Source organism: Nicotiana tomentosiformis, chromosome 10, assembly GCF_000390325.3.
Source record: "Nicotiana tomentosiformis chromosome 10, ASM39032v3, whole genome shotgun sequence".
NCBI classification, from domain to species: Eukaryota; Viridiplantae; Streptophyta; class Magnoliopsida; order Solanales; family Solanaceae; genus Nicotiana; species Nicotiana tomentosiformis.
The window spans coordinates 53,353,564-53,368,607 of record NC_090821.1 but is presented as its reverse complement, the minus strand read 5'-3'; the positions used below and the strand labels follow the sequence as shown (position 1 = coordinate 53,368,607).

The 15,044-nt window shown below is 35.7% G+C and overlaps 1 protein-coding gene across 1 annotated transcript; it reads left to right on the top strand.

The window, feature by feature from the left end:
- The first annotated feature begins 10,512 nt into the window (after positions 1-10,512).
- LOC104104272 (protein NRT1/ PTR FAMILY 2.13) lies at positions 10,513-14,717 on the top strand. Its single transcript, XM_009612315.4, has 4 exons — positions 10,513-10,854; positions 11,126-11,343; positions 12,404-12,972; positions 13,637-14,717. Exons 1-4 carry the CDS (start codon positions 10,686-10,688, stop codon positions 14,517-14,519), a joined length of 1,839 nt encoding a protein of 612 aa, XP_009610610.1. The 5' UTR covers positions 10,513-10,685; the 3' UTR covers positions 14,520-14,717.
- Positions 14,718-15,044: the final 327 nt, after the last annotated feature.

Sequence of the window (15,044 nt, the reverse complement as noted above, 5' to 3'; positions counted from 1 at the left end):
ACCCCTGACCCAATTATGTGATTAGTTTCGAAATCCGACCTTAATTTGAGTCGAAATCTCAATTTCTAAAAATCCCCAATTTTTACTTAAATCCCTAATTGCTACCATGAAAAAGCACAGATTAAAGGCTAAAAATCAATGGGTGTTGATGGAAATGGAAGAAAACAAGCTAAAATCTACTAACCTATGAAGTGGGGATGCAATTCCTCTTCAAAATCGCCTCTAGGCCGATCTCAAATGTGGAGATGGTGAAAAATGAAGAAAATCCCGACTTTGGGATATTTAATTGACTAGGCGTCAGGCCTTCTTCTCATTCTCAAAGGGCCTAGCGCGATTGCAAAGTGCAGCGTCCAAAATGGCCTTCGCGTTTGCGATGGTCTGTTCCCCCGACCACCGCGCTCGCGAGCCTGGGCTCGCTATCGCGTAGAATAAACCCCAGCCTTCCCTATAATCCCTTACTCATCGCATACGTGAGTGAAGAGTCGTGTTCGCGAAGGGTGATCCCTTTAATGCTCCGCATTCGTGAGCCCTTCTTTACGTTCGCGAAGAAAAAAACCTCCCCAGTCCCCTGATACCCTTCGCGATCGCGAAGAACAACGCACCAGATATCAGAAACAGTGAAAAACCAACAATCCTTCTAAGTACAAAATGGTTTGTAGCCTATCCGAAACTTACCCGAGTTCATCGGGCTCCAAACTAAACATGCATACAAGTATAATAACATCATACGAACTCGCGTGATCAAAACACCAAAATAATACCTACAACAACGAATTGGACACCAAAATGTATGAAATTTTTAATGAAACTTAAGAATTTTCAAATTTTCAACCGAACGTCCGAATAACATCAAATCAACTTCGTTTTGTACCAAATTTTGCAAACAAGTCATAAATATTGAAATGATCCCATACCAAGTTCCGAAATCAAAATCTGAACTCGGTATAAATAAAGTCAACCTACAGTCAAACTTAGGAAATTCTTAAACCTTCAAATTACTAGTTTTTAACAAATCACGTTAAATTAAGTTAGGGACCTCCGAATTCAATTTCGGACATACTCCCAAGTCCCAATCATGATACGGACCTACCAGGACCATCAAAATACTGATCTGAATTCGTTTATATAAAATGTTGACCGTAGTCAACTCAAATTATTTTTTTAAGGTTAAAACTCACATATTCTTCAATTTTTCACATAAAAGTTTTTCGAAAAAAGACACGGACTGTGCACACAAATTGAGAAATTCTAAATGGAGCTATTCAAGGTCCCCGAAACACAGAAATGAAGGTTAAAACTCAAATAACCTATAGGGTCATCACAGTATCAGAGCAGGAAGATCGATTCCTATCGTTATGAGCTTTACTCTTATGGTATTCTTCCTCAAAAATATTATCAGTTTCGGTTCTCATTCGATCCTCACAGCGGACCTGTCGACCTACGATTTTAGCTGATTAAAATTTGGGGATTTCTTTATTTCTGAATTCAAATAACTCATTCCACTAGGAATCTTCAATTGTTCAAGGACTTTCGACGATTTCGTGGGTTCAATCATTTTCTAGGGTTTGCGTGCACTCAAGACCTTACTTCTTCGAGTTCTAGAAGAAGGCTGGTAATATTTTTCTCATCTATTTTCTCTGAGATTGTGTAGATTCTGGCTTGCATGGAATTAATATTCTGTCAGCATTTTATGCCTGAAAGTTTAGTGTGATTCTACTTGTTAAACTCTAGTCATTTGTTGTTATTGTGGTCCACATTATGGGTAGTCTCATGGATAATGATGAACCTTCATCTACCTCCAACGGTTTTGCTTCGTTTACCCTAGATCATTCTCACCCCTTTTATATCCACACATTTGATAATCCTGGTAGTCAGTTAGTATCTGTACCATTCAATGGGTGTGGGTTTGTCCTTTGGTGCAGTGGTATGCTCACAACTCTCTGCAAAGAATGTACTTAGTATGTTAGATGGGAGAGTTTCACAACCCTCCCCTGAATCACCTTATTCCCTATACTGGGAACGGTGTAATGATATGGTGAAGGCCTGGATAACAAATCCAGGGAAATAGCCATCAGTGTTAGGTGCTTCAAGACTGCCAAAGAAGTCTGGAAGGATATCAATGAGAGATTTGATCAGTCAAATGGTTCTAAATATATTCAAATCCATAGGGAATCAGCTCAACACACATGGTTCTTCTGATATATCTTCTTACTTCACTAAAATGAGGTGTTTAAGGGATGAATTGAACTCCTCCTATGTAGGGCCCGTTTGTTCTTGTGGGGCCCTACCTAAATTCATTGGGGATCAACAGTTATTTCAGTTCCTCAATGGTCTAAACGATTCCTATTCCACTGTCAAGAGTGTTATAATGTTGATGAATCCTCTTTCACCCATTAGTAAAGCCTACTCACTCTTGCAACAAGATGAAAGCCAAAGGGAAGCCCACTCTACTGCTCCAAATTTCTCTGGTGATACAGCCTCCTTCTTGGTTTCTCCAGCATCTTCCACTACTAATAGCAACTTCACTGAGAATGTTAACTTTGAGACTAGGAAGGGTACTGCATCTCTTACTTGCAAGTATTGCAAGAAACCTGGACACAGTGTGGATAAGTGCTACAGATTCCATGGGTTTCCAGTAGATTTCAAATTTACCAGAAATAAGAAGTCTGCTTCATGTGTTTAGTCTCAGAATTCATCAGTTGTCCCTGCAAATCCTTTTCCACAAACCTCTAAATTCTCAGCACACGGGTTCACCAAAGAACCATATCAACATCTCCTGACCTTGTTCGAACAAGTTCAAATGTCTTTTGCTCCAACTTCTGAAGCTACAACTCTGGACAACTCTGCTTTTTCTCACTTTGCAGGTTTATTTAGCAGATATGTTGTAGTTTATGTTGATTCTCATACATGTGCATTATCACAATTAGGTGTAAATCCTTGGATCCTAGATACAGGTGCCACTAACCACATGACTCCACATAAACACCTTTTGTTCAATGTGTAACCTTTAATTAAACATTTTCTAGTAACTCTAACTAATGGATATAAAGTAAAGGTTATATCAACTGGATCATTGCATATTAGACATGATATAATTTTACTGAATGTCCTTCTTGTGCCATCGTTTCATTTTAACTTGATATTTGTCCATCAACTCATATCTCAACTGGATTGTTCAACACTTTTTACCAAATCACTCTGTTCTTTACAAGGCCCTTCTCTGAAGAGGCCACTGAAAATTGGTAAAGCTGTAGGTAGGCTCTATTACTTTTATCCAGATATAGATCTTTTTCCAGTTACATCTACTTCTATGTCTCTTTGCTCTCCTTGTAATACTTTACCTGCTCCTAAGTCTGATATTAGTATTCCTGCTTGTAATCAATCTTCTAGGCTTGTTTCAATCCCAGTATCTTCTGATAAGTCTAATCAATTTACTCATCCTGTTGTCAGTGTTTCAACTTGTAATCAATCACCTCATATCAATAAAATGGACTTATTTTGGCATCAGAGACTGGGGCATATGCCTTTTAATATAATGAGATCTATATCATATTTGTCTGGTAAAGTATCATCTAAACAGACTTTTATCTGTCTTATATGTCCAATGGCTAGACAACAAAGATTACCTTTCTCTGACAGTGTTATACATTCTTTTTCCCCCTTTCAGTTAATTCATATTGAGATTTGGGGTCTTTACAACACTAGAACATATAATGGTTTTAGATACTTTCTAACATTAGTTGATGACTATACAAGAGTCACCTGGACTCATCTTCTATCTCGTAAAAGTAATGCCCTCTCTATTCTTAAAGCTTTTGTAAACATTGTTAGGGTACATTTTCAGTCATATAAGTTCTGAGGCTATTATGTTCTTTTCTAGTCAATGCATCTTACATCAAACTACAACCCCTTACACTCCTTAACAGAATGGAGTTGTAGAAAGAAAATACAAGCATTTGTTGGAGGTATCAAGGGAATTTATGTTTCAATCTAATCTCCCCCTCAAATATTGGAGAAATTGTGTATTAACTACCACTTACCTCATAAACAGAATGCCCTCAGTTGTACTTCATAATGTTTCTCGTTATGAGAAACTTCATCACACTCCTCCAACTTATGATAATTTGAAGTCTTTTGGTTGCTTATGCTTTTCCACTTCCCCTAAGATTGGTAGAGATAAGTTTCAATCTAGGTCTATCACTTCTGGTTTTTTGGGGTACCACTGTGGTAAAAAGGGCTACAAACTCCTCAACCTTGATAACCATGTCATATTTTTCTCAAGGGATGTAGTGTTTCATGAGCATGTTTTTCCTTACAAATCTATTTCCCATTCTATGTTTCATTCTCCCTCAAAATTTATGGATTTTTTCACTCCACCAACAACCTCTCATTCTGCTCCTAGCACTTCTCCTCCTATCACTTCTCCTCCTAGCACCTTGCCCTCTGATTTTGCTACCTCTCCTTCTACTTCATCATCTACTCCTACAAATCCATATCCTCCTCCTTTGAGGAAATCTACCAGAACTGCTCAACAACCCACTTATCATAAGGATTATATTTGCTCTTCTCCTCTATTCTCTGATTCTCTTCCAACTTCTTCCAAGGTTACTTCTAGTGATATACATGTGCATGAGCCTCAGTTCTACCAGGAGGCAGATTCACATCCTACATGGCAAGAGGCAATGCTAAAGGCATTTCAGGCACGTGAGGTAAATCAGACCTGGGATATTGTACCTCTCCCCCCTCACAAGAAGGCTATCCCTTGTAAGTGGGTGTATAAGATCAAACAAAGAGCTGATGGCTCCATTAAGAGGTATAAAGTCAGGTTGGTCATTAGAGGGGACACACAAAAGGAGGGCAGTAACTTTACTGAGACCTTCTCTCATGTTTTCAAGCTCACCACCATCAAGTGTTTGCTCATCCTTGTTGTTAAGTGGGGCTGGACTGTTCTCTAGCTTGATGTGAACAATGTTATCCTCCATGGTGATCTCCATGAGGAGGTGTATGTGAATGTTTCTCCTGGTCTTCAAGTGTGTGCCTCTCCTGATTCTTCCCCTTTGGTCCGCAGACTCAAGAAGTCTCTTTATGGCCTTAGAGAGGCCTCCAGACAGTGGTTTTCAAAGCTGTCTGAGGCTCTACATTCAAGAGGCTACATTGCTAGTATAAATTATGGGTGTTTAACGGGCGAGCTGGGACAAGCTGTACACAAAAAAAACCAACCCATCCGTTTAACGTTCCGGGCTATACTTTTTCGGGTTTTCTTTTGTCCGTCCGGGTTCGGGCTTAGCGGGCTGGACCAGACTGTGCAATTTTTTAATTTTTTAAAGTAACTTTTATTTTTCTTATTCAATGTTATTGATACTTAAGTGTTTGCAAACTTTTAAGGCTTATAATTAAACTTTGAAGTTTAAAGTTTTAAATTTGAATTTTAAATTTTACAATTTTAAAATTGAAATTTGAAAGTAAGTGGCTACAAAAAATTATTTAATAAGACCAATAGGCAATATGTAAGGATCAAGCTCCGAAGACTTTCATTTAATATTTTTATTAAATAATATATAATACTTCAAATTAAGTTGCAAGTTCTTTTTTGATTTTGTTATTTTTGAACTTGCAAATTAAAAGTTTATAACAATTATTAAAAAAAAAAAATAGTACATCACATGCTTTGCATTATTTTTATAAGTTCATCCATGTCAACATGAGATTCTTGGTTTCCGACATTAGTTGAATTAGAACCATAAACCATTATATCTCCAATTTCTTGGTCCTCCGCTTCATCTACCTCGTCACACCCTTGATTTCGCCGTTCTGATCTTATCCAATCACTAAAGCACACTAGAATTTTCAAAGCGTTGCTGCTCAATGAATAACGGGTATCTCCTAGTTGCTGCCTTGCTTGGCTAAATGCGCTCTCTGATGCGACTGTTGAAATCGGCACATTTAGCACGTCTTGAGCCATGGCCGAAAGAACAGGAAATTGATTTGAGTTGCTCCTCCACCAACCCAGTGGTAGAAATTCCTTTGTGCGGGGCTCTGCTGACTTTTGCAAGTAGAATTAAAGTTCATCAATATTCCTGCTACTGGTTTGTTGATGCTCCCCTAATATAAACCAAATCAAATAATCTTCAACACCATCATTATGACATGCACATCTAACATGAAATATTTCAGGAAGTGGTGGGTGTAGATGCAATTTTAATATTGTAATAGCAGCATTGTTGTTAGAAGCATTATCAAATGACACACACAAAACTTTTTCTGCAAGATTATAAAATATAGCAACTTCATGGATAGTATTACTTATAAATGCACCAGTATGACTTTGATCTTCATCATATTTAAAAGCAATAATACGTTTTTAAACACAAAAATTATCATCTATCCAATCGCATGTAACAGTCAAATAATCATTACCATTTACAGCACGACCAATATCAGAAGTAAGAGAAATTCTACAAGAAAGACTGGCGAACAAATAACATATATATGTCTGATATTGTCCAAAAAGCCTAAAGATATCAGCTCTACAAGTACTTCTAGGAATACCTTTAAACAAAGGCTTATAAATTCTTTGAATAAAAGTAACAAGATATGGTGAAGCAGCAAAACTAAAAGGTAAACAACCAAAAATAATCATTTTAGCTAATTCTTCCCGATCTTTCTTAATATCGTATTTACCCATTAACCCTCCAGTACCCGGGTTAAGTTTTTGTTGCCCATCTTCCTCATCTATTACCCAATCAAGAGGGTGGTTGTCTACCATGTGCTACGAAGTTGACCCGTTCCCCCTCCCTTACCAGTCTCATATTTATAAATATCTTTACAAATTCTGCATCTTACATAAATTTTATCTTCTTCTAGTCTGTCAAAAAAACTCCAACACTTACTTCTTAATCTTCGATTCTTCTTAATAGGGAGGGGAGGCCTACTTGTATTACCACGACTTTCACCCCTATTATTTTGAGTTTGACTAGCATTACCAGGTGTAGATGGTGGTATTTCAAGATTATCAGGTGATGGAATATCATCTAAATTATCATCTAAATCATCATCTATACCATAATTTTCTTGAAGTCGCTCATAATCTACATTTAAATTTTCAGGTGAACTTTCAGAAATATGTGTAAAGCTACTAGAAGAACAAGCACCACCTCTTGATCTTTTGAAAGTTTTCGTACTACCACCTCTACTAGTGCACGCTTTTTTGGCTGCTCCAAATATATCCATTATGTAAATTAAATTAATAAACTAAATTAATAATTCTAAATAATAAAATAAGTGTACACCAAAGAAGAGAAAGATATGGAACGAGTGTACCGGGATTCCGGATGCCGTACTAAATTTGATATCAAAAATCAAACTTCAATTGATAGATCAATACTTGATAGTTGATACCACACTTTACTTGAATACTTGATATTTGATAATAATAATTTTGTAATGGCTAAACTAAATATTTGATGAAACTTGAAATAATAAGTAACTGAGAATTTAAGAACAATAATCAATAATATCAAGAGAGAATTGAGAGAGAATTAGAGTAGTAAGAGAGTGAATTGTGAAGAAAAATGAAGAAGAAGAAGGGGGGCTATTTATAGTTTTTAAAAGGTTAAAACTATAATTTATCAAATATTAGGGGTGTGGGGGCTATTTTCTTAAGGGGGTAGGCCGAAATGGCCATTTCTGCAAAAAAAGGCCGCTGACCAACAATCATATTTGAATTTGATCGTTGGCAACGGTCCAGAAAAAAAATTGTAACGGATACCGGGTTGAACCGGAATGTAGCCCGTTAAAAACCCGTTAACGGGCTTAGCGGGTTCCGGTGCACCGGTATTAAAAAATTATTCACTTGAAACCCGCTCTCTGCCCAACCTGTCCCAGCCCGTCCCCCACGCTACAGTACCGGGCTGACCTGGATTGTAAACGGGTCAGCCCGACCTGATTAACGAGTATAGTATAAATGACTACTCTTTCTTTACCAAGACTTCTTCTGCCTCTCAAGTAGTATTGGTTGTCTATGTTGATGACATCTTACTAGATGGTAATGATATTGTGGAGATGGAGTCCTTAAAGTCTTTTTTAGATGCACAGTTTAAAATTAAGGATTTGGGGACAGTCCACTACTTCCTGGGTTTGGAGATCTCCCTACATTCCCAAGGATATATCAAGTGCCAACACAAGTTCACCACTGATCTCCTATATGAATTTAATTGCCAGCGCTTCTCCCCTATGATGACTATTTTGGATCCCTCTGTCAAGCTTGTGTTAGATATGGGTGCACCTGTTTCTTACCCTAGTCTGTATAGAAGGTTAATGCTCAACTTTCTCCAATACACTAGGCCTGATATCTCTTTTTCAGTCCAACATCTGAGTCAATTTATTCAAAAGCCACAAGTGCCTCACATGCTAGCTGCTATACATGTGCTTAGATATCTCTTGAATGACCCTGCTCACGGTATCTTCCTCTCCAACTCTTCTGTTTCTCTTTGCAAGCTTATTCAGACTCTGATTGGGCAGCTTGCTCCATTTCTAGCAAGTCACTGGTTATTACATTACCCTTGGTGGAAGCCTTGTCTCTTGGAAGAGCAAGAAACAACCTAGAATATCTTTATCTTCAGCTGCGGCTGAGTATATGGCTCTCCGCAAGGTGACAACTGAAGTCACTTGGTTGACTAGGCTCCTGGGTGATTTTGGTTTGCCTATTTCCACCCGTATTTCCATTTTCTGTGACAACAAGGGAGCTCTCCACATTATCAAAAATCTAGTTTTTCATGAATGCACAAAGCACATTGAAATTGATTGTCATTATATGCGCACTTGTCTAAATTCTGGGTTGATTTCTTTGCAGTTTATCTCCAGTGCTCAACAGTTGACTGATATCATGACTAAGGCTCTTTCTGGTCCTCTATATTATGGGATTCTCTGCAAGCTTGGTGTGTTCTCACCGTCCAGCTTGAGGGGGGTGTTAACCTAGATGTATCTCCAGGCCAGTCTGATAAAGGAAAGCAGCAGGCCATTAAGAGAAGCGGCCCAATTCTTTGTATTTTAGTCTCTAAATATCTCCTTTTATTTTTAGTTCTATTAATTCACAATTGTACATGTATATAGAGGCCCACAATTAGAAATAAGAGACAGATTGGTCAAAACAAAATTGACCGACTCATTTTCTCATCTTCTTCTCTCTTTCATCTAGGGTTTCTTTCCCTTTTAATCCGCCATAGCTCGTACTACTTCAAGCTGACATGTTTTGCCTGCTAGAACAGATTTCAAATGAGTTAGGTGATGAAACTTTTAAGACATACTAAGAGTGTAGTATGTTTAAGTGTCGTTTGAAGTAGCATAATGGTTAAAAGTCGCATTTTTTTAGCACTTTTAATTTTTATAATAGGAATCGAATTCATATTTATTTCGTAAAAGAATCAATTTGATATTTGAACGGCACGGTTGAGGGATTCAAAGTGTTTGGACCCAAAAGTGGTGGGTAAACTTTTGTTGTATCATAATCAATTGGTTATAATCAAAATGTATGATAATGGGAAGTAGGCGCATACTTGCATTGATTTCCCGTTAACGTGACATTTTGTTGCTAGCTGTATGACAAGTTGTCAAGTCTTGTAATTCATTCATTTTTTAAGGTGTTTAGCACCTGAAAGAGCAACAAAAGAATAATTAATAAGTTTAGGAACAAGTCTCTTCCTAATTTGAGACTTTAGAATGATTTTAAAAAAATCATACATAACATAAACTTATGAAATTCAAGAGTGTTGTGATATGCATTAATTGAAAATTTAATAAAAAAATTTAACTGATCTACTATAATATGTTAATTACAATAATAATTTACGTACCTTTCTTCTTTTTACTACTACGTCGGTGTAGATAACTTAAAAATGTAAAATCTTTAGAAATTATAAAAATTTAAAATTCAAATTGCAGTAAAATATCGGCGAAGCCGTGTCTGATGGTGATGGTTATGTGAAGTCGGACGAGTAAAAACAAAGTGTCTTTAACAGCGTTGCAGTACCAGTGGTTGTTATTATTATGAACATTTACTCATTCACTCATATTTAGCTGTAGTACCCTTCCAATGGCAAAATGCATCCCCTAATGCACTCTTTTCTTTTTACGAATTGGAGCGACGCGGCAAAGGGTTGAATCTCAGTTGATCAAAACTTATATATTACCACTTTTAATATCTCGTTGTGTATATAAGTCGTCGATCTACAAAGCATTCTATCCGTCGGTTGATAAAAATTATACTTCAATATACTTGTAATATAAATTATTTTTATATTATCAGATCATTTAAAACATAACGATTAATTAATTGATCCAGAAAATATAAAATTAAAAACTAAAAAAATAAAAGAAATAACATAGCAAGAAGTTAAGTTTTTTTACACTATATGAATGTATTTAAGCTAAAATTTTAAATAAAGTGCATATAATAAAAAGTGGTGATTCATCAATATCAGTCTACCTTACACAAGATGCGTGAGCCACACAATCATATTATCTCTTTAAGTTGCACCTTCCACATGTCTAAAACCATACACGCCATTGAATTTCCACAATGCATGCATATATGTTGTCTAGTCTATAAATACTAAGATTGAAGTAGTAAAGAGAAAGAAGAAACTAGCTAGTGTTAACTCCTAGGAAAACACAAAGAAGAGATCATTATGGAGGACAAGAATAACCAGATGAAAAAGTCATCATCTTTAAATTTATCATTGCCATCGCCTGAAAATGGTATCTATGACGAGGAAAAACAAAGCTCCAGCAGTGATTCTCCGTCCAAAACAAGCAAGAGAAAACCTGGTGGATGGAGGGCTATGCCTTATGTTCTAGGTAATGGTCATCTTCTTGCCTTTCAAAAGCCCCTATCCTTTTTTTCTTTTTACAACGATGGTACGGGTTACCTCGACTATTTGACTAGATACTTAGTATTTGTTATCAACATATAGTAGACTCGTGTTTAAGTAAAGTGCATGATGCAAAGAAAAATCTCAGAATGATATATAGTAGTCACTATATTTGTTTTTTCAGATGTAAACTCGTAGTTTGCAGCTGAAGTTATGGTTGTTTAATTTGTTAATGTGCTGTTAAATATAATTGGCAGGAAATGAGACATTTGAGAGATTAGCATCAATAGGGCTATTGGCAAACTTCATGCAGTTTTTATTAACAGTGTTTCATATGGATCAAGTGGCTGCTTCCAATGTTCTAAATATATGGTCTGGTGTTACTAATTTCATACCATTGCTCGGTGCTTTCCTTTCCGATGCATATATCGGTCGATTTTGGACTATTGCTTTTGCCTCCGTTTTTGAAATGATGGTACGTGCATTTTCTGCTGTTTTCTGATGCACATTTATTTCATGGGTCCCTTGGGCTTTTGTTATTTTGTTACGTTACTTTATCAATACCTCGTGATTTGCATTTTCCAAGGCTTATGCTGAGAAATAGTGACATATGTATTCTTTTTAGATAACCATTTATTGTACCTCTATAATATTCCCTGCGTTTCAATTTATGTGAACTTATTTGATTGGGCACGAAATTTAAGAAAAAAAAGAAGACTTTTAAATTTGTGGTGTAAACTGAGGCACATATATTTTGTGTGGGTATAAATCATTGCATAAAAGTAAATTATTTCCAAATAAGGAAAGAGGTCATTCTTTTGGGCACGGACTAAAAAGGAAATAGGTTCACATAAATTCAAACGGAGGGAGTATGTCTTTTAGGTATGAATTGAGAAGTTTTAAGACTTTAGCAATATTTACTTTGTAAAATTATTTCTGAAACGATGTCATATATGCATTTCAAAAAAAAATATATATTATAAATATATATTTAATTATTTTTTTAAAACGAAACGGTATCAAAATTACACCACTTGTGCGGGTAGGCCTCCGCCGGAAGATAGGACATATATTAATTAGTTGTAACCACAATGATTTTTTTAAGATATGCCACGCAATTCTGCACAAAAAGTCAGTTTTCCCTAAAAGGAAAAAAGCCTAAGCAATAACTACAATTATTAAGGTATGCTTTTGATTTAGGTTGAGACTTGACATCATAGTGGTCTCAATCAAACTCCTTATCGCCAAATAATTATGTTTCTTTCTTGTGGCTTTGGTCAATAGCTATCATGTATGCCATGATAGTTTACATAAAAAACAATGAATTTTATCATGTAATAATCGATTAATTATTCATTATGCTTATTGTAGATGTTTTTTTGTAACATTATAAATTACCTAATTGTGTAAATATTTTTCTCACTAATGACTTAAACTCTATATATTTACATGTTATATTATAGCCACTTTCGCTCAAATTCTAATATTTTTCTCACTATCGAACTTTAAACTCTCTTGTTTGCTTTTATTGACAGGGAATGCTGACATTGACCTTCATACCTTGGTTATCTCAGCTACACCCCCCTCCCTGCAATCCACAAGTGAGCCAACACTGCAAGGGCCCAAACAAATCACAATTGGGCTTTTTGGTAATGGGCCTAGGATTCTTGTCCATTGGGTCTGGTGGAATAAGGCCCTGTAGCATCCCATTTGGTGTTGACCAATTTGATTCAACAACTGATGAAGGAAGAAAAGGAATTGCTAGCTTCTTTAATTGGTATTACACTTCATTTACAGTGGTTCTGATCATTGCACTTACTCTGGTGGTATACATTCAAGATTCTGTGAGTTGGGTAATAGGTTTTGGTATTCCTACAGTGCTCATGTTCTTGTCTCTCATTTTATTTTTCATCGGGACACGAGTGTACGTTTATGTGAAGCCCGAAGGAAGCATTTTCTCGGGCATTGTTCAGGTTTTTGTCGCGATGCACAAAAAACGTAAGCTTAAGCTTTTTGATGAGCGGCAAAGTAACGGGGTTTTCTATGATCCCCCGTTACCGAAAGGGTCCATTGTGAAGAAACTCCCTTTAACCAATAAGTTCAGGTAATGCATCTCCTCTAATACAATTCGCTTAATACTTTACTTAATTGATTACCTAGATTCAGCTTTTGAAATGTTTTAAAAATATGTAAGTTGTTAGATTGATGTAGAGTAGAAGAAATCTTGAAGTGGACATTTTTGCTTATTAGTACCTTTCATTTGCTAATTTATGAACGTATCAAATTCTCAAGTACTACCAATAGATAACATCCAAAAACTGGAAAATTACACTTTTGGCTTCTAATTCAATATGTGCACGTCTTTGTTTTCTGCGCTGTTTCCATTTAGGACACGTTTAGAATTTTGGATGTTTCTGTTTAGTTGGAATGTTAAAGTTCGTTAAATGGTGGACCGTATACAAAATTGGAATTATGGTAAGTTAAACGTTCTGTTCCAGAAATTGAGGAAGACCATCTATATTAACTATTTCTAAACTAAGTATAATAGGAAAAACAATAATTATCTCTAGTGAAAATAGAATTATTGGTACTATTATTAGACTACCTGAAATCCAACTAGTATAAAGTAACTAATCTGCTGTAGTAGGTTAAATTATACTAGGACATATAACTTAAATTTGACTTATTAAGGTAGCATATTTTCTTTCAAAGTTAAAATTATCCAAATTAAATGTTGCAAATTCTCACTTAATACTATTTTCACTCAGGTCTTTGAATAAAGCGGCTATAGTGATGGAGGGTGAAATTAATACTAATGGTACTCCTACAAATACCTGGAGATTATGCAGTATCCAACAAATAGAAGAAGTAAAATGTCTTCTAAAAATAATCCCAGTTTGGGCAACAGGTATCATATGTTTCACAGCCATGGCACAACAAGGCACCTTCACAATGTCACAAGCTCTAAAAATGGACCGTCATCTCGGCCCCAAGTTTCAAATCCCAGCGGGTACACTCTCTGTTATATCGATGATCACAATAGGTATATGGTTACCAATCTACGACCGACTCATCGTTCCATCCATTAGAAAAATCACAAGAATTGAAGGTGGAATCACATTGTTACAAAGAATTGGAATTGGGATGGTTTTTTCAATTTTGTCTATGGTAGTAGCAGGGCAAATTGAGAAAGTGAGAAGAAATTCAGCTATAATGCATGGTAGTGGAGATGGAATTGCACCTATTACAGTAATGTGGTTAGCTCCACAATTAATACTAATGGGATTTGCTGAGGCTTTTAACATTATTGGCCAAATTGAGTTTTACAATAAGGAGTTTCCTGAGAATATGAGTAGTTTGGCTAATTCTTTGTTTTCTTGCACAGTGGCTGGTGCAAGTTATTTAAGCAGTTTTTTGGTAAACATTTTGCATAATACTACAGGGGGACATGGACATCCAGATTGGTTAACAAAGGATATTAATGAAGGTAGAGTTGAGAATTACTACTACCTAATTGCAGGATTAGGAGTGTTGAACTTGTTCTGGTTCATATACGTTGCTCGTCGATATCAGTATAAGACTAGATTAGAAGTTGATGATGGAATTAAGCTTTATTCTGAGGTTCATGAACTTGAGGAAATGAAGTATTAAGCAACTTGTGGTTAGTTGCAATAATAGAGCATGTAGCTACTTGATTAGTATATAGTAGTAGTTAATTATAGGTTATGCCTAAGTTTACTTATTGGAGAAGTTCAGATGTTATATTTGAGTAATGCATGAACATGTACATATACGAGAATAAGGTATAAAATTGATCTACTTATTAAAAAGTATGATCTGTTTTTGGCATACCTAGTTGCTTATTCATTTTCTTTTTTCCATTCTTCTTTTGATCATTGAGTGATGATAGATAAATTCGAAAATACTGCTACAATGAATAAACGGTTGCGTAAAATGTATCTAAAAAAGAATTATATGTTATGATATGATTTAAAGTGATACAAGTTTGAACCTTAGTGGACGTTTGGACATAAGAATTGTGAAATTCTAGGAAAAAGTAAAAAAGAAATTTCAAGTGAAATTAGTATTTGAAAATCAGAGTTATATTTGGACATGAATACAATTTGAAGATGTTTTTGAATTATTGTGAGTGATTTAGGTTTTTTTTTGAAAATT